The sequence below is a fragment of the Argentina silus genome, assembly GCF_951799395.1.
Source record: "Argentina silus genome assembly, chromosome: 17".
In the NCBI taxonomy this organism is placed as follows: Eukaryota; Metazoa; Chordata; class Actinopteri; order Argentiniformes; family Argentinidae; genus Argentina; species Argentina silus.
In genome coordinates, this window is record NC_139671.1 from 2,534,325 (window position 1) to 2,555,180 (window position 20,856).

Genomic DNA, 20,856 nt, shown 5'->3' on the forward strand with positions numbered 1-20,856 from the left:
CACACACACACACACACACACACACACACACACACACACAGACACACACACACACACACAGACACACAGACACTCAACCCCCCCCCCCCAGTTCAGGTCAACCACCAGCACTCCAGCTCCCCAGGACCCCCAAAATGAACACAATTGCCATGGCGACAGAACCACCAGAAGCAGCTCCGGAGCGATCGCGGCTCGCTTGCAGCACCTGGTGGTCGGCTGCGGTAATGCCACCGTTCCCTTTCCGTCAAACACATCCTCATCAGACACATCCTACCCTATCATCGCCCTCCTACAGAGCTGCTGAATCCTCACTCTGCCAGTGTCCTTGACCTTGTCTGAGGGAAGCAGCCGCGTCGGTATGTACAGATGGCAGCGTGGCTGTGTTACTGCTTGTTGTGGTCATGACCTGCGCTCGGTGGCAGAGGGAGACGAAGAGCCGTCAGAGGCCAACGTATCTGTCTCACAGCGTATCTGTCTCACAGCGTATCTGTCTCACAGCGTATCTGTCTCACAGCGTGGAGTCTCACAGCGTGGGGGCCTTTAACAGCCTCCTTCACCCTTCTGTCTCTCTTTGTCTTTCTCTCTCTCTGTTGCTCTCTCTCTCTCTCTCTCTGTCTGTCTCTCTTTGTCTTTCTCTCTCTCTGTCTCTCTTTGTCTTTCTCTCTCTCTGTCTCTCTTTGTCTTTCTCTCTCTCTGTCTCTTGCCTCTCTCTCTCGCTCTGTTTCTCTCTCTCTGTTGCTCTCTCTCCCTCTCTCTCTCTCTCTGTCTCTCTCTCTCTCTCTCTCTCTCCCCCTCTCCCTCCCAACCTTCTTCATCTCCCTCTCTATCACTCCTCGGGACACCTTGAACAGACCACAGCGACGTCTAGCCCTGTGCTTCGCTAATGTAAAAACACTCACAGGCGTCCAAAGAGACATCGCCTTGCTAAACCGTAAAAACACACAACCATTTAAACATAAACACCTCATACCATAGCGTCATTTAGCACCAGAGATTCCTGATAGCACCTCCTGTCACACCACCAGAGATCTGTGTGTGGCAGATAGCTGTCACAGAGAGGGTGGCGGTGGATCGGCCCTGGAGGAGTCAGATAAGCCCTCGGCCCATCTGTGGTGCGAGGGAGAGAACACAGAGAAGCTTGCATCTGGTCTGAGCGTCTCAGCTTTGGCCCACAGCACCCGTCAACCTATCAGAGGCTCCGGAATTCTCTCTACGGAATTCAGACATTAGATTTTGTCGTAGATTCCGACGTGACAGGCTCAGCGTGGGGGCAGCGTCAAAGGCCGTCAAAACCCGCCTGACACTCAGAAGTTCCCAAAAGGGAGTGAATTTCAAAGTGGGCCGTGCCGCGGCGAAGGTCTCAGACAGGGGTGCTGAGATCATACAGAGAACTGAGGGAACAGGAGATTTTCATTCGTTATCATCCTTCATGCCCTGAAATAGGGGCACTAAGTATGAAAAGGTTTTTGTCATTTCGGTTAAACCAACGGTTTAACCAACATGAACACAAATACCATCAAATAAAAGCTGAGAGTCTCTACTTTAACATCGTAGTAATTGTTTGATTTTTAAATCCTAACTTTTGGAGTATAGAGCCAAAAGAAGAAACAAATGCTTCACTGTCCCATTACTTACGCAGGGCACTGTCCCATTACTTACGCAGGGCGCTGTATTATACAGAGAATTCAGTGAACGGAGAGTTGTTCGTTCATTAACATCCTTCAGGGATTACGGGATCCGATGGTATTCCCAAGAGATTCCACTTCAGAGACATGAAAGAAACAACTACTTCTACTGTATGAAACAACTACTTCTACTGATTCAAGATTCAAGATTCAAGATTCAATTGATTATCATATGCACAGTAGAAAACATGTTTCCCTGTACAACGAAATTCTTGCTTTGCTGTCCGCAGAATGCCAACCAATGTAAAATATACAATACTAAAGAATATACAATATATACTAAACAAAATGTACAAGACAGCAAAATTTAAGGCATAAAATAAAATAGCAGCAATAATAATAATAAAACAGTGCAAATGTAGCAGTGCAATTATGCATGTGCAAACTGGAAAATTCTGTTATTGAGGTAGTAAAGTTATATTAATCTCCTATGGGTTGTTTAGGAGCCTGATGGCAGTGAGAAAGAAGGAGTTCTTCAGACTTACTCTCTGACCTCCAATCCTTTTCATAAAATCATCCATCTTTTTGTTGTTCTTTACCAGAGTGACGGCTCTCTCTGCAGCGGGGTAAAGAAGAAGAAGGAACAGGCACCTTATGTAAGGGAGGAACAAACAGAGTGGAGGAGGACGAAACCGCTGAGTGGTTTTATGAATCACTCTTTCTCACTTCAAAGGGATTCCGGAATCAATTAGCCTTGTCAGAATCTCAGCCTGATGTGTGTTCTACCGGAACTTTCTCCCGCCGCCCCTCTTGTGAGGTATTCCAGAAACCTTGACCTGAATGTTTTGGTTAAGGAGTAAACACAGATGATTGAGTGTGTGTGTGTGTGTGTGTGTGTGTGTGTGTGTGTGTGTGTGTGTGTGTGTGTGTGTGTGTGTGTCTGCGTGTGTGTGTGTGTGTGTGTGTGTGTGTGTGTGTGTGTGTGTGTGTGTGTGCGCGCGCGCCCGGGCGTGTATGCGACCAAATGAACTCTGAAACCAAATACTTCAGTGTTCACTTTCATCAAAATAAAACATTTAACGGTACGTGTTTGACACCATTCCTCATTCCGTTCCATGCATTACAATGAGCCCGTCCTCCGATTTCTACCTCCACCGGCCTCCCCTGGTAGAGAGTACATGTCATGCTGTTATACTGTATGTACAGTAGGACTCTCCAAGACTGCTGTCTACTGTTACCACGGAGAAGCGCAGGTTGAAGGTTTCAAATGCAGGCAGAGATCTGACAGGTGTGTGTGACAGGTGTGTGTGACAGGTGTGTGTGACAGGTGTGTGTGACAGGTGCAGATGAAGGCCTGACACCTCTGCAACGCGCCCAGCCTGACTGACTGCTGCTGATGTGTTCACAACTGGTAGTTAGTTTTCTATATTTGAAAGTGCTGCAGTATTATTTACTGACGGGTTCAAACCTGGACTACAGAACCGAAAGACACATTCATCAGAACACACACACACACACACATACACACACACACACACACACACACACACACACACACACACACACACACACACACACACACACACACAAATACACACATATGTCAGATTGTATTACCAAATCCATATCCCTATCCGAATGATCAAAATGACATTTTTCAGTTTTGAAACGCCCAATTCTACTATTTAATCCAATAATGCCTCAATTCGATACTTTTTGAAATACTGGAGCCAGGTCTGAGATGCATATAACACTGTCACATGACTCATATCATACTGTCACATGACTCATATAACACTGTCACATGACTCATATCATACTGTCACATGACTCATATAACACTGTCACATGACTCATATAACACTGTCACATGACTCATATAACACTGTCACATGACTCATATAACACTGTCACATGGCTCATATCATACTGTCACATGGCTCATATCATACTGTCACATGGCTCATATCATACTGTCACATGACTCATATAACACTGTTACATGACTCATATAACACTGTCACATGGCTCATATCATACTGTCACATGGCTCATATCATACTGTCACATGACTCATATAACACTGTCACATGGCTCATATAACACTGTCACATGACTCATATCATACTGTCACATGACTCATATAACACTGTCACATGGCTCATATCATACTGTCACATGGCTCATATCATACTGTCACATGACTCATATAACACTGTCACATGGCTCATATCATACTGTCACATGGCTCATATCATACTGTCACATGGCTCATATAACACTGTTACATGGCTCATATCATACTGTCACATGGTTCATATAACACTGTCACATGGCTCATATCACACTGTCACATGGCTCATATCATACTGTCACATGGTTCATATAACACTGTCACATGGCTCATATCATACTGTCACATGGCTCATATCATACTGTCACATGGCTCATTTAAAGACAGCTGCCTGAGATCCTGGGCAGGTTCACGGTATCAAACGCAGGTAAGGATCTCACAGGTGCTTTCAGTGTGTTTGTTTATCCTGTACGATTCCATCACAATCCAGTTCTCTACGCTCCTACAGTCAGAATCACCTCGCAATGACTTTTTCATTATTTCTAGGTTAATTACCGTACTATAATGATCTCTAGTGGGTCCCTGGGGATCTGATAGGGGAATACACCGCTAATTAAAATTCAAGAGATTCAAGATAATTAAAGGATTAAAGTGTGTAGAAAGCCGGTCAGGTGCTTCAGGTAAATATGGTGTTTACCTGGCCAGCCATGGGGTTGTAGTCCTGCTCCTTCAGAGCTATGGTACCCTGTGTAACTACGGTACCCTATGTAACTACGGTACCCTATGTAACTACGGTACCCTGTGTAACTACGGTACCCTATGTAACTACGGTACCCTGTGTAACTACGTGACCCTGTGTAACTACGGTACCCTGTGTAACTACGGTACCCTGTGTAACTACGGGACCCTGTGTAACTACGGTACCCTGTGTAACTACGGTACCCTGTGTAACTACGGGACCCTGTGTAACTACGGTACCCTGTGTAACTACGGGACCCTGTGTAACTACGGTACCCTGTGTAACTACGGTACCCTGTGTAACTATGGTACCCTATGTAACTACGGTACCCTGTGTAACTACGGTACCCTGCGTAACTACGGTACCCTGTGTAACTACGGTAACCTGTGTAACGGCAGTGATGTCAGCCTTTCTCAGCCCTCCATCAACAGGTGTTGGTGAGTCGTCTGTGCGCGAGGCAGACAGAAGTACACTTTATTAGGAACACCTGTACGCCTTCTCATGGTGGAGGTGGAGGAACACCTGTACACCTTCTCATGGTGGAGGTGGAGGAACACCTGTACACCTTCTCATGGTGGAGGTGGAGGAACACCTGTACACCTTCTCATGGTGGAGGTGGAGGAACACCTGTACGCCTTCTCATGGTGGAGGTGGAGGAACACCTGTACGCCTTCTCATGGTGGAGGTGGAGGAACACCTGTACGCCTTCTCATGGTGGAGGTGGTGGAAGACCTGTACGCCTTCTCATGGTGGAGGTGGAGGAACACCTGTACGCCTTCTCATGGTGGAGGTGGAGGAACACCTGTACGCCTTCTCATGGTGGAGGTGGAGGAACACCTGTACGCCTTCTCATGGTGGAGGTGGAGGAACACCTGTACGCCTTCTCATGGTGGAGGTGGAGGAACACCTGTACGCCTTCTCATGGTGGAGGTGGAGGAACACCTGTACGCCTTCTCATGGTGGAGGTGGAGGAACACCTGTACACCTTCTCATGGTGGAGGTGGAGGAACACCTGTACGCCTTCTCATGGTGGAGGTGGAGGAACACCTGTACACCTTCTCATGGTGGAGGTATTATAATGGTGTGGGGAATGTTTTCTTGGCACATTTTGGGCCCATTAATACCAATCAATCATCGCTTGAATGCCACAGCCTATTTGAGTATTGTTGCTGACCATGTGCATCCCTTCATAAGTTTTAAATGTAATACATCAATAATAAAACATTCACCCCAGGACGTGTGTGCGTGTGAGAGAGAAGTTTACATTAATTTACTATTCTTTTGAAAGTCTTCTGTGTAATGTTTACTGTTCAATTCGATTGGTCATTTCATTTTTGTTTAGTAATGTAATTTGCTTTGGCAATGTAAACTGTTGTTTCCCATGCCAATAAAGCCCTTTGAATTGAATTGAATTGAGAGAGAGAGAGAGGGAGGGAGGGAGGGAGGGAGGGATTGTGTGTGTGGGCATCCTAAGTGTTTCATTTAGTGTCCTTACATGAACAAACATCACACAGACACATCACTCACCACAAAGAGAGGGTTAAGAATACTGTAAACCTTTATTTTTTTGCCAAACATTTGTACAACGCGAGCTTCACAGCCACTGTCTCAGGTCTGATCTGTCTTCAACGGAAACCAACAGTTCAGGAACACACCGGGTCTGCTTCCATTGTCAATGTCGTTCCTTACATCCCGCTTGTCCTTGATTTGACAAACAGCTGCTGCTTGTTCTTATCTGTCTCATACAGGCGGAGGCTGGCGGAGGTAGAAATCGGAGGACGGGCTGATTCTAATGCATGGAAGGGAATGAGGAACGGTATCAAACTCTTAATTCCTTTCCATGCATTACAATGATCTTGACCTCTGATTTCTACCGCCACCAGCCTCCCCTGGTCTCATCTTTTAGGAACACATGAATGGGCACGGATCAAACACTCCTGTAAAACGTGTCCTTCCTGCCTACCAGCCTTGAAGAAATCACCGATCTGACATGTCTGGATTGGTGACCGCAACGTGGCGTGAAGCCTGCTTTGACCAAACCCATCACGTAAGATCTGTGATTACTTCAAGGGAGGGAGCAAGGAGAAAGATGCCTTCTTAAGCCTTCTTAAGCTGTTGCTAGGAACACGACTCCTCGCGTCCTCTCCTCCGTCCTCCACTCGCGTCCTACTCAAAACCCATTGGAGGAGAAGATCCAGGGCTCCTCCCCTTAGATACTCTCCTCCAATGCTTTTTGAGGAGGAAGCGAGGAGGCGTGTTCCTACCAACAGAGAAAAGGCTTCAGAACGTTCAAACAGGACCAGGGATTGTGGATCATGGACTCATGATCAATGACAAATCTCGAGTGACCTCAAATTTGGGGGTTGGGGGGGGGGGGGGGGGGGGCGAGGGGGAGTGGTAATACTGTCCAGAACACAGGCAGATCAAGCTGTAAACAAAGATGGCTACAGTGGTAAATTGGGCAAATTAACTTAAAACAGTTTAAATCAAAAAATGCAACTTTAAATATCTACCTGTGAAACAGAAGATCTAGTATCACTACAATCACATTGTATTCTTTCTTTCTTTTTTTTTTTACTTAAAATAACAACATGATAAAAAAGAAAAAACTTTAATATGTACATTGCATTTCAGTGACATTTAAAATGCCATCTATTCTACTTAATGTATTGCTAAACTGCTCTTCTACAGCCAGGTGAGATCACTTGTTTGGGTTTGGGAATGCACAGGTTGAAAACACCACCAACGTAACCAGAGTGGGATACCAACACTACATGACATTGTGCAGAATGCCACCGTATAAACTTAATCCAAAATCCAAAATCCAAAATTTAAAGCTATGAACACAGACATTCATATTGTGATGATGCCTTTCTGAAAATGAGTTGCTGAATAACTTAAGGTTTGTGGTGTAGTTGGTGTGGATAGGTGTCATAGCTGTTTTCTAAAGGTTTTAAATAAGATTTTTGTGGTCTTGGTGAAAAGGGTGAACGACAGGAGACTCTTCCTCCCTCTGGAGCAGTGTCAACATCATGAGCTAAACTAAGCAACACTGCCACCCAGAGGACAGGAGAGGAATTTTGACATTGAACCTGAGGTAGCAAAGCCAAATCAAATAAGACTTTGGATTATAAAAAAATGCCATCTTGCATTAGTGCATTAAAAAAAACACCAAATAATTTCTCTACACTCTCAGTTAACACTACATCTCTATATAAAAATATACACAACAAAATTAAGACAAAATCTTCTAAATGTAATTTTCCATAACAATGTCCTGGTCCTGAGCTGGGACGTAAGCCCTATTTCAACTGTACAGACAGAAAAAAGCATTTAAATGCCATCATTCACAATATACATAAGTAGATGTACTTAGAAGTTATACTTACAAAATACTTCAAAAAATAAAAGCCAAGCAGAAGATATTGTAAAACTTTGAATATGGGAGCAAAAACTTTTAAAAAGAGATCACTTATGCACTGTTATGGTATGTTTACAACAGGTATCTTTGAGTACAAAAAAAAGTGTTTATGTACAAAAATATACATCAAAGGATCGGGTGAGACTTTCCCAGATTCTGACGCTTTTTTTTCTTCTTTCTTTTTTTAATTTGTAAACTTTTTTTTTTTTTTTTTTTTAAATAAAGGCAAAATAGTCCAAAACAGTCAGCCATTGAGCGAAACTTCTTCCTTCACCGTAAAAGTTTACTCTTTACACAAACATTTTAAATGTCCCAATGTCTTCAAATCATCTTTTCTTTTTTTCCTTCTCTAAACAACTTGTTTTTTTCTCCTCTGTGAACTCCTGAAGCCATTCCAAAGAGGGTAGGTCGACTATAAGCTGCAGAACTGGAGCATAGGGGAAGGGGGTGGGGTGGGGGCGGGGCGGGGGGGTCAAGGGTCAAGGCTCAATAGACGCCGGGGAAGATGCGGTAGCGGACCTCTCGGCAGTAGTCCTCCCACGCCGAGCCGTACTTCCTCCGACACTGGCTCTCGTCCCGGGCCTCACGGTGGATCAGCAGACACATGAAGTAGATCACATAGAAGTAGGGCAGGATGTGGGAGAAACCTGAGAGAGAGAGGGGGGGGGGGAGGGAGAGAGGGAGGGAGAGATGGGGGAGAGAGAGGGTGGAGGGGGGGGGGGGGAGAGAGAGGGAGAGAGGGGGGGGAGAGAGAGGGAGGGAGGGAGGGGGGGGAGAGAGAGAGAGAGAAGTGAGAGATAGGGAGAAAGGGGGGGGCAGAGAGAGATGGGGAAGTGAGAGAGAGAGAGAGGGGGGGGAGAGAGAGAGAGAGTGGGAGAAGGAGGGAGAGAAGAGTTAGTCACTACATAATATAGCTATCAGAACGAATCTAGACCACCGAAGGCAAGATGTGGGAGCAGCCTACAGGAGGAGGAGGAGGAGATACACTACACTAGAGTTAGTCACAGCCACAACACTGTACACCAGGGGAGGCTGCTGGAGGTAGACATCGGAGGATGGCCTCATTGTAATGCATGGAATGGAATCAAACACGTGTTTGATACCATTCCTCATTTCATTCCATTCATTACAATAAGCCTGTCCTCCGATTTCTACCTCCACCAGCCTCCCCTGGGGCAGACAGGGCATGCTGTAACTACTGGCAACATGGTGGAACACAAAAAAAAAACGTTACGATACAAGGGAATTGGCGACGGGTAGTGACCGTAACTCTGACAAACACATCTAAAAGGAATGTGGTCGCCACGACATGGACCGTGTGAAGCCATTGGACGGGGACTCACCACAGGGGAGGGACCAGGCCAGGGCCATGATGATGTCACCCAGGTAGTTGGGGTGACGCACAAGACCCCACAACCCCGACACCAGGAGACTCTTCCCTGTGGCCGTGGGGATGGTCTTCAGATCTGGAGGGGGGACGACGACACACACACACACACACACACACGACACACACACACACAGACACACACACACACAGACACACACACACACACATTATAAGCACTTTATATCCATAGGCCCCTACAGATGGTTAATAGACATTCAGCTAACTATCAACACACTGTTCAATTAACTATCCATGAACATGGCCCTTAAACCATACCCTAAGCCTAATCCTAATCCTAACCCTTAAACCATACCCTAATCCTAATCCTAACCCTTAAACCATACCCTAAGCTTAATCCTAACCCTAACCCTTAAAGCATACCCTAAGCTTAATCCTAACCCTAATCCTTAAACCATACCCTAACCCTAACCCTTAAACCATACCCTAACCCTAACCCTTAAACCATACCCTAAGCCTAATCCTAACCCTAACCCTTAAACCATACCCTAAGCCTAATCCACATTGCATCAACACAGATAGGGTTGATACTTTGAGAAACTAGAAATGAGAAACTATTCAACATAAACACAGAACTATGATAGAGTGCCTTCAGCAACTTGTCCGACCAAAAGCGTCAGCCAGGAAGTGCTCTGGGGCTTGAGGACTCACGGGATAGTTTGGGGTCCGAAGGATTTCTCCTGAAGGCGTTTTTCTGGGAGTTTGCTTTCCGGAAGATGCAGTATCCAAGAGCTGTTAGAAAAAAAGAGGAAAAAAAGTGAAAAAAATAAATAAAATAATGAACACAAATCTTTGTCATACCCATTCAGCTCAGAGACAGATCGCAGTGTTGTGTGTGTGTGTGTGTGTGTGTGTGTGTGTGTGTGTGTGTGTGTGTGTTCCCTTGACTGACATTTGAGGGTGATGATGCCAACGATCCAGAGCAGGGACAGGTCACTGTGTGTGTGTGTGTGTGTGTGTGTGTGTGTGTGTGTGTGTTCCGATGCCTCACCATTAACAGCGATGATGCCAGCGATCCAGGGCAGGGACAGGTGGTTGGGGTGGCTGACCAGGTAGAAGGCCTGCAGGCTGTAGGTGAAGGGGACCCACACCAGGTCCCCAAACGCCAGCATGAAGCCAAACCCATCGTGGACGATGTCCATCGTGGTCAGAATGGCCTCCTGGGAAAACAAACAAACAACAACAACAAACCGTCAGATGACATCATGATCATTCAATTCCATGAACAGGCAGAGAGATGAGAAACAGACAGGATTAAATCATTTTAAAGTATGTTTCTTTTACCTAGATCAAAAAGACACTCAACACATACATTCCATGAGAAGGTTGACAACAGGGAGGATAAATACATATAAAACACTAATATTCTAAAACAGAGTGTATTTATTTCTACCTGGTTCCAGAAGCTGTTGACATATATACATATATTCTATGACGTGAACGGGGACAGAGAAGACTAAATGGATTCCATGTGAAAGTGGGCGTGTCTCACCTCGTTCCAGAGGGCGTCGAGCACGTAGAGGAGCTGGAAGCAGTTGACCAGGATCATAGCAGGGGAGGGGGCCTCCAGACCCTGCAGCTTCATCTCTGCCAGCGCCATGGAAAAGTTGATCACAACCTGTACGCACGCACACACACACACACACACACACAGATTAATCACCTATCCTTGAACAGCAAGACTCATACAAACCATGAGTAATTGGATACACGTGCACACACACACACACACACACACACACACACACACACACGCACACGCACGCACGCACACACAAGTTAATCACCTCTCCTTGAACAGCAAGACTCATACAAACCATGAATAATTATGTATAATTCCATGGTAGTGATTAGATTTAACCACCAGAGGGCGCTATGTTGGCACGCAATGACAGAAGAAGAAGAAGAAGAAGAAGAAGAAGAAGAAGAAGAAGAATGTGCATCAGGGCAGAGACAACACTTACCCAGCCAATCAGACCCGGCCGCAGTTCACAGAAGTATTTGAGGTCGAAGCTCTTGATGCGAGGGTTGAGCTCATGACCGATGAAGAAGTCATAGATGACGTTGCCTGTGGAGGTGAGAGAGAGATCAGTCTGTTACCCATCCTCTAGGTCACAGTCCTGGCATATACTCGCCACACACACACACACACACACACACACACACACACACACACACACACACACACACACACACACACACACACACACACACACACACACACACACACACACACACACACACACACACACACACACACACACACACACACACACACACACACACACACACACACACACACACACACAATATGCAAGTAACACAAACATTCACCCCCACCCCACCCCCATCCTCTCTGTGGCTCAGTTGGTAGAGCATGGTGCTAACAACGCCAAGGTTGTGGGTTTGATTCCCACTGGGACCATATATACTGAGAAATGTACACACTCACTGCAATGTAAGTCGCTTTGGATAAAAGCGTCAGCTAAATGGCATTTATTATTATTATATTACCCCCCCCCCCTCACCAGAGTTTCCCCCGGGGGCCAGTTGGTCGGGGGCCGCCCAGCGGGAGCGTGCGTACAGGTAGACACTGAGCAGCACAGAGAACGCCATGGCCGCCGCCGACAGCTGGAGGAAGTGGCTGTGGATGTAGGTGAGGTCCACTTCCTGGTGCAGGGCTCCGCCCACCGCAACCGCACTCAGGACAAGCGCATAGAAGCCTGGAGGAGGGAGGAGGAGGGGTGGAGAGAGAGGAGGAGGGGGGGGGGGTGGAGAGAGAGGAGGAGGGGGGGAGGAGGAGGGGTGGAGAGAGAGGAGGAGGGGTGGAGAGAGAGGAGGAGGAGGGGGGGGGGTGGAGAGAGAGGAGGAGGGGTGGAGAGAGAGGAGGAGGGGGGGAGGAGGAGGGGTGGAGAGAGAGGAGGAGGGGGGGGGGGGTAACGTTTAACTCACTAACTGGCAAAGAACTCCGGAACATTCACCACCTAGAGTGCCAAGTGTTTTATGTGGTGTTTACCTAGCAACAATAATTTGATTGGCTACAAAATGAAGCATCATAATTTATGCATTTTTGGTGAATAAAGTGACCCCTTGGTGCTCTAAAATGTTGACAATTTGGGCAACTTTATTCACCCTCGACACTGAATGACTTAAGTAACTTAATGACTTAAGTCATCTAGCAGGCCCTCTCATCCAGATCAACTTACAAGTGTATTCATCTAAAGCAAGTAGAACAGGACATGCAGTTCGGAGTGGAGTAGTTAACAGAAACAACGTCTGTCCCTGTGCTCCACACCAAGTCAAATACTCATGTCTGTGTACTTCTTCAAATACTTCTTCAAATACAAGTTGAATGACTGGACAGGCCGTCTTCAGTCAACAGGGCAGCAGCGTTTCCAGCCTGACCCTCAGACCTGTACAGCAGGTGAACAGGTGTACCTAATAAAGTGGCCGGTGAGTGGATATAGATATAGATATAGATAGAGATAGAGATATAGATATAGATATAGATATATACACTCACCGGCCACTTTATTAGGTACACCTGTTCAACTGTTCGTTAACGAAAATATCTAATCAGCCAATCACATGGCAGCAACTCAGTGCATTTAGGCACGTAGACATGGTCAAGACGACCTGCTGGAGTTCAAACCGAGCATCAGAACGGGGAAGAAAGGTGATTGAAGTGACTTTGAACGTGGCCTGGTTGTTGGTGCCAGACGGGCTGGTCTGAGCGTGGTAGTGCTGTAGCTGAGGCCTACGACTAGCGTTGTCACGCCACGTCACTGGCAATGAGCAACAAGACCACGTGACGAGAAACGTGAAGGCAGAAGGTCTCACCGTTGATCCTGTACTTCAGCCTGTCCCCGGTCCTCAGGGGCAGTCCTTCAACCACCTGGGGACAGAACAGAGACGCGTGTGACCTTATGACCTTTATATGACCTCTACTCAACCTCAGAGGAGAGAGGCTGCTGGGTGAACCAGACACCCGGGAGGTTAGAAACTCGACTCCTCACATCCTCTCCCGCGTCCTCTGCTCTCTTCCTTCTCAATAGATATCGGAGGAGATCTGTCTGTTCTCTCCTCCCGATGCGGCTTGAGCAGAGGTGAGTTGAGGATGTGAGGAATCCAGTTTCTAACCATCGAGAAAGGGCCAGGGGTAGTTTATACAAGATGTGTGCCTTCTCTTCTGGTGCAGGGTTAGGAATTTTCCACTTTCCCCTCGCGCTAAAACATCCCATAATACTCCAGCTCAGACCCTGGGAATGTATGTTTCCACCGTAAACATCTCAACACACACACACACACACACTACTTTCAGGGGGCTGAGGAGGAGGGAGAACAAAAGGTGTCAGTCTCTCCTGAGGTTCCTGCTGCTGCTTAATCTAATATCAGTCCTGAGCTCCGGCTAACAGGCTAACAGGCTAACAGGCCGGAACCAGAGGTCAGCCGTCATGTGTGTTGGGCTTTCTCAGGGTGGGGGGGTGGGTGGGAGTGCATGTGTGTTGTGTATTTGTGTGTGTGTGTGTGTGTTTCTATTTGTCGTGTTTGTGTGTTTATGTATTTGTGTGTGTGTGTGTGTGTGTGTGTATTTGTGTGTGTGTTTCTATTTGTTTATGTATTTGTTTGTGTGTGTGTGTGTTTATTTGTGTGTTTCTATTTGTCGTGTTTGTGTGTGTGTGTGTATTTATGTGTGTGTTTCTATTTGTTTATGTATTTGTGTGTGTGTGTGTGTGTGTGTGTGTGTGTGTGTGAGAGAGAGAGAGAGAGAGAGAGCTCCTCTCAGGGTGTGTCGGTGTTACCTTTCCGATGGGCAGCACGTAGAGGAGGGCCTGGAAGAGGAACCAGAGGGGGACGACGGCAAACACCTGCCTGTCCCAGAGGCTCTCCAGGCTGGGCAGCGGGGGAGGGAAGCTCAGCAGGCTGGCGTCCTCCTGGCTGCACATCGCCAGCAGAACCAGCACCACCACCGGCAGGTTCAGCAGCATGAAGAACGCTCCTGGGGGAACACTCAACACCTCAGAAACACCTCATGTTTACCCCCACGACTACCAAACACCTGGTACAACACAACACCTCATGTTTACCCCCACGACTACCAAACACCTGGTACAACATTGTGCAAAGAGATCCAGGTTTTCCTCTCTCAATACCACTGTCTGGCTGGTGGAGGCAGAAATCGGAGGACGGCCTCATGCATGGAACGCGACTCTACCTCCACCAGCCTCCCCTGGTGTACAAAACGTCTCTTAGACCAAGTGTGTGCAAATACACGCTCTGGTGGGACACCTTTCTTTCAAACATTTGATTTTGAGATATCTTCAACATCACTTAATCTCTCAGTCCCTCTCTCTCAACTGTCCTCCACAACAGTGTGCAAAGACTGCCTCTGGTATAGACTACATTTCCCAGAGTCCTCCACTCACCTAGCCTGCCTCCAAACTCCAGCTCCGTGGTGATGGGGGCGGTGGGGACTGCGGGCTTCTCCTCCTCCTCCTCCTCCTTCTTCTCCTCCTCCGCCTGCTTGGCAGGCTTGGCGTCTCCGTCATCCTTCCTGCGTCTCAGGTTGTAGCGGCTCTCCACCGCCTTCTTCTCCGGCTCCGCCTCCACCTTCTGGACACACACGGACACACGGACACACACACGGACACACGCACACCATGTCACATTCACCAGGTCACATTAACCCAGGTCACATTAACCCAGGTCACATTCACCATGTCACATTCACCCAGGTCACATTAACCCAGGTCACATTCACCAGGTCACATTAACCCAGGTCACATTCACCAGGTCACATTAACCCAGGTCACATTCACCCAGGTCACATTCACCCAGGTCACATTCACCCAGGTCACATTCACCAGGTCACATTCACCCAGGTCACATTCACCCAGGTCACATTAACCCAGGTCACATTCACCCAGGTCACATTCACCAGGTCACATTAACCCAGGTCATATTAACCCAGGTCACATTAACCCAGGTCACATTAACCCATTCTACATGTAAAACACACGGCCCTTAGGTCTCTCAGCATCTGCTTCATAGGAAAGGAAAACTCTTGTCTATCCTGTAGTAGGAAGTAGCTTTTACCACCGCCAACTGTTGTGGTTTCAGTATGAGCTGGCAGTGTTGAGTGGCTGTGGTGATACAGAGAGCCCTCGAGCCTCGCATGTCTGCTTAACATAGGGGAGGAGGAGAGACGTGCTTATAAGCTCTGATGAAAGAGAGAGAGAGAGAGAGTACACGTACACACACACACACACGTACACACACACACACACACACGTACACACACACACACACACACACACACACACACACACACACACACACACACACACACACACACACACACACACACACACACACCCCAACATGCATGCATCATGACATTCCTCCCCCTAAAGCTCATTCATAAGCATGCAGAGTACAGCCAGAGGGAAACAGTTACCATAGAAGTCAGAGATCAGAACTTTGGTGAAACCTGCTTATTTCAACCATACTGCCCATATATATGGGATTACTGTAACTTAACAGTTACAGTAACCTAACTGAGAATGACTGAGTATGACTGAGAATGACTGAGTAATCCCAAAAGGTATTTCTAAAGATCTCACCTCATTGACTTTGTTAGCAGTGTCATTCTCCTCTTTCTGTTCATGTTTGTTGTTGCTATTGTTCTCAGCTGGCTTTGACTGTGACCATGGAGACGGAGAGAGAGAGGGGGGGGCGGGGGGGCAGGACAACAACGTCAACAAGGTGAGGACAGGAACGTGGCAAACAATAAAGAACAACTCTTTCATGTGTCACGTAACACAATAAGATCAAATCAACTAAACAGTCACAATTGTTCAATTTATACTACATAGCAAATAACACTATGACATTGTTTGCCTCCATCTTTAGGGAAAGTCAGTGTATGCATTACAATGTATTTTGTATACAAATGTAACGTGTCATTATTATAATTATTAGCTCATGCTTAACCTATTTAAAGAGAGATCTACGGGTTATATCTCTGATAGTGAATGTGTTTACAAGGCATTAGCTGAACACAAATACACTAAAAACACATGCAGCAACAACAACAACAACAACAGAAACACATTCCCACCAGAGTGAGGCTCCGTCCCAATTCTCCACCTTCTCTTAAAGTATGCACTTGTGTCCCTCCTCCCCCCTCCCCCCCCCATAAGCATGGACCTCCTCCACCTGACCAGGCCATTCTGCTTCAGTCCTCGGCTGTGTTCCAAAACTCTATCTAGAGCCCATCCGTACTTGGCATAGACGCTCTAGATAGAACGCAAGAAGGCATTCTGGAACACAGCAGCGGCTCCATCCATGCCGGGGGAGGGAGCGCAGGAGGGCACGCTGCGGGAGAAGGAGGGTGGGAGAACGGGGACGGACAGGGAGCACAGCGGTGGCCGTTGTCTTACCACAGGGGTCAGTCTGATCTCCAGCACGTCCTTCATCTTCAGCTCCTTGCGGGCGGGTGTCTCTGTGACGACGGCGGCGGCGGCGGCAGTGGCAGTGCGGGACGAGGAGCGCCGCGTGGTCCTGGCCGGGGAACGGGAACGGGAGCGGCGGCGAGACGGGGACCGGGAACGGGAACGGGAACGCCCGGTGCTTGGGCGGAAACCACTGGAACTCTACAATGACCAATAACAGGGTTAGAGACTTGTAATTACACTGTAATAAATACACTGACGAATAACACGGTTACAGACTTGTAATTACACTGTAATAAATACATCGACGAATAACAGGGTTGAGCAGGGTTACAGACTTGTAATTACACTGACTACACAACACACATTAGCCATAATATATAATAAAAAATAATAATAATTGAAAAGCACTTTATAAATAATAAATTATTATTATTATTATTATTACATAGTCATGCATGCAACAGCATGATAATACAACAGTGAAAATGAGAGGGACAAGTTGTAGGCCACCGACACTGTGAGAAAGGAGGACTGGTCATAATAGGAACAGCATGGTTAGGGAAGACCTTCCACTCGGTCACGTTATGGGTCATGCATCAATTCATATTCAATCTGGCCTGAGTCTTGTCACATGTACAGCCATGGGGAACGAACTCCTGGGATGAGGCACAACTCTCTCCCTTCATTCACCAGAGCGCTCCTCATTTATGGATTGAAATCAATTAACTGGCGTCAGGATCACGGTTAAAAGGATCACGGTTTTTTTAAACTCCAGCCATACTTTGCTGCACTTATCCAATGTTTGCTAATCCATTAGGGGGAAGTGACCAAGAGAAAACTTCTGGGTAAACTAAAGGTAGAGCATCGGATGCAACCTTTGGCTGGCTGCAGGGGAGGCTGGCGGAGGTAGAAATCGGAGGACAGGCTCATTGTAATGCATGAGACTGAATGAGGAATAACTACCAGTAACATGGTGGATGATGATGAAGCCTGTTATAATACAAGAGAGTTTCACACACGGCTGTTTGATACCGTTCCTCATTCCGATCCATGCATTACGGACGAGCCCCGTCCTCCGATTTCTACCTCCACCAGCCTCCCCTGGCTGGCTGACATGAGGAGGTCCGGAGGCCTACCTTGATGTCAGCCTCCCTGAGCTCCAGCTCGGTGCCGTCCTTGTAGATGACGGTGTAGAGCTGGGTCTTGGAGGCGAAGCTCAGCACCTTCACCTCGTAGTACAGATTACTACCAGGCCAACGGCCCATCACCATGTCCCCGCTCTGAAACTTCACACTCGGCATCTTCATTTAACTGAGGGGGTGGGGGGGGAGAGAGAGAGAGAGAGAGAGAGAGGGAGGGAGAGAGAGAAAATGTTAAAACGTGCGTTTTAGAGGGGTGTTTGAGGTTTCAACTCTTCTCTCTTTGACGAGTCTGAAACCGAAAATGATGCTCCTGTGTTTTCACTTTCACTTTGACATTGCATTGAAGGATTCAACATTACAAAGTCATATGAGTTTGCCTCAGAACATTCCCTTTAGTCAGGTTTGCAATTTGCATATGATTGAAAACATCCTACATGGGGGGGGGGGACATAGGGGGGCAGCCCATCATTAACCATTTCCCATCCAAACATCCTTTAGTCTAGACTTTGAAATGGATGGATTACACCAAACGAAACACTCTCTCTGTCCATTAAGGAAATGTACAGAGAGAGCAAGGCTGGACACAATGGAGCAGTGAGATCAGCAGTATAGGGGGGGGCGGTCTGCGTAGCTAACTCACAGAAGTGCTGACGTGACCGGCCCCACTAGGTTTAACTCTGTTTGTGGGCCTAAACTCACCACTCTGAGCCGCCCCTGCCTCCTTTGTCATAGGCCTCAATAGCCTTTGTGGAGGGAATTCCACGAACATTCAGCCAGGTAATGTTTGAAACTACCTTTTCGAGGTTGAACGAATTGTAAGATTTTGTTGAGGTCCAATAATGTGTTTTTGTTGGTCCAGAGCGACAACCACATACATGGACTTCCATCACTTTGTGAAGCTCAACAAGTGGAAGCCTGAGAAACATTTTCTTTTTTTACGCATTTTGGACTAAATAGTACAGATAAACAACAACATAGCCTCGTCCTCGTGGAAAAAGACACTCACCTATTCTATTCATCAATAAGGGGAGAAAAACATTTCTACACAAATTCACTGCAATATTCCAATAACTGACCACAACATGACCAACATAGGCCTAGTACACCGAGTCATACAACAAAATAAGCCCAAAGAATACATTAGTACAGAGCAGATGGGAAGGCCTAAAAACTAACTTATCCTTCTCATAATGGCCCTGGACGCCCGGATTATACATAGAGTGTACTAGACACTAATCCATCCGTCATAGTTGTCACTAATCTAGTAAAGCGCATTCCAAAACATCACATGAACAATATTGACACACCCCAAAGTCTCCTGCTGTCCTGGCGTCCCGGCCGTGTTCCATGTGGCTGGAGGTGCAGCTACACACTTCCTACTACTGAAGATGAGAGGACGCGGGGCAGGACGGGGACGGGGGCAGGACGGGGGCAGGGCGGGGGCGGAGCTCTGAGAGCCGGTCCCGGTCCCGGTCCCGGTCCCGGTCCCCGCCTTCTGCACCGTAGCGACCTCTCTCAGGATTACGTTTTTTGAAACAATATTATGATGGATAGCATATTACAGCTGAGACAAATACTTGAACATAAGATAAAATCCTGTAATAGCATACACGTTGTCTATGTCCCAGTCGCACATGCTGTAGAGGTTAGTGGTGTAAACCCAGTCCCTACATTGCAGCCGGGCTGGAGAAGTTTACCCGCAAAGTCCAAATTGAGGTCATCTGAGTTGAATAAGAGACATCGCTCCGGCGCTGCGGTGGATGGGTGGGTGGTGCGGGACAGGTTAGCGTGGCGGCTACAGGCCAGGCAGATCATTAGCTGGGCGGCCAAGCTAACAGCTAGCATGCTAAAACAGCCGTAGCAGCCTAGGATCAGTTTATCAGTTTGAAGTGAGTTTAAGTTAGCTAGCTAACTGTAGTGAACATATGGGTTTGGCCTAGAAGGGAAGATTCATAGCTAGAAAATGATCATGTATCCAAGCTGCTTTGGCTACATGCAACTGCACCTTTAACAGTAATGCTTCAGTGACAGCCCAACGGAGGGAAAACGTCATGTATTCAAACCATTGGTCGCTAGCCAGCTAGCCAGACTGGTAAGGGGTCTGTCTAAATGCTGGAATCGAATGAAAAATCTATCAGTTGGACTATTGGACATTGTTACACAGTGCCCAAATTAAGTCTACATTTAATAAATTACATTTCTATTTTATTGGGGCATTCACGTCTGTAAGCACATGTCTGTAAGTTCTAAGCATACACATGATAACGACGTTGTATTGATAACACGGCCGTATAACGGAACAATTCGCTCCAGAGATTAGTCCGACCCACGGCCAAGCGTACCGTCATCGGCTAGCTACATGTCAAGTGCATGTGTGGACGTTTCTGCGAAGGAAACAGAGCACCGAGTCATGCTGCGCAAATTGTTTTCATTTCCAGAAAAAGCTGCTGGCTGATCTCCTCGCAGTTAAGATGGCTTGTCAAAGCCACTGTCAGGAGACCCGTCAGGACGTTAGCGACCAGACAGCCCATCCACCTTCCCAACAAAGACATTCACAAAAAGAGAGCATATTTATGCGCATTGAATTGTCTTAAAACATGACTTCGCTTACCTTTGAATACACGTAGTTGTCCAATAAAGAAAATCCGTTATGTATCCCTTTAAAAACGTGGAGCGAAAAAAATAAATATATATTTATTTAAAAACTGTAACCGTAGAGCGCGATTTCCCACCCTCTATCGGCGGAGCCCACCAGTGTTTATGATGGCGCGAAGGGTGCTGATTGGCTACAGCGATTTTCATTTTAAATTATTTAATTTTCTGATTGGTCGACGGGGATTTTATCAGAGATTGGATTGGTTGTGACGGAGTCAAGACGGCATGTCCCGGCGCTTTGTTTACAGGCTGTCAGATTGCTGCGAGCGTCAGACAAAATGGTGGGGGGGCAGTCTTTACATCTGTAAAACAACACACAGCAGCGATCACTGATG

At 47.0% G+C, this 20,856-nt stretch overlaps 1 protein-coding gene across 2 annotated transcripts; it reads right to left on the reverse strand.

The window, feature by feature from the left end:
* Positions 1-5,978: 5,978 nt before the first annotated feature.
* lbr (lamin B receptor) lies at positions 5,979-20,603 on the reverse strand. 2 transcript variants are annotated; one of them, XM_083689070.1, is made up of 14 exons: positions 20,478-20,603; positions 17,861-18,035; positions 16,710-16,922; positions 15,891-15,968; positions 14,694-14,880; positions 14,070-14,266; positions 13,108-13,162; positions 11,796-11,990; positions 11,232-11,335; positions 10,760-10,885; positions 10,259-10,427; positions 9,919-9,999; positions 9,203-9,325; positions 5,979-8,506 (listed from the first exon to the last, which is right to left on the reverse strand). In XM_083689070.1, exons 2-14 carry the CDS (start codon positions 18,029-18,031, stop codon positions 8,346-8,348), a joined length of 1,860 nt encoding a protein of 619 aa, XP_083545196.1. In that variant the 5' UTR covers positions 18,032-18,035; positions 20,478-20,603; the 3' UTR covers positions 5,979-8,345. The 2 variants fall into 2 exon arrangements, with proteins under 2 accessions (XP_083545196.1, XP_083545197.1); XM_083689071.1 differs by lacking the exon at positions 20,478-20,603 and adding an exon at positions 19,174-19,239.
* Positions 20,604-20,856: the final 253 nt, after the last annotated feature.

Excerpts from the sequence above, each read along its gene's own strand:
- lbr (XM_083689070.1), bottom strand. The coding sequence starts at position 18,031 with ATGAAGATGCCGAGTGTGAAGTTTCAGAGCGGGGACATGGTGATGGGC. Across the intron at positions 13,163-14,069 it reads ACGTGCTGCCCATCGGAAAG|GTGGTTGAAGGACTGCCCCT; the intron begins GTAACACCGACA and ends TTCTGTCCCCAG. Across the intron at positions 8,507-9,202 it reads GGCCTGGTCCCTCCCCTGTG|GTTTCTCCCACATCCTGCCC; the intron begins GTGAGTCCCCGT and ends TCTCTCTCTCAG.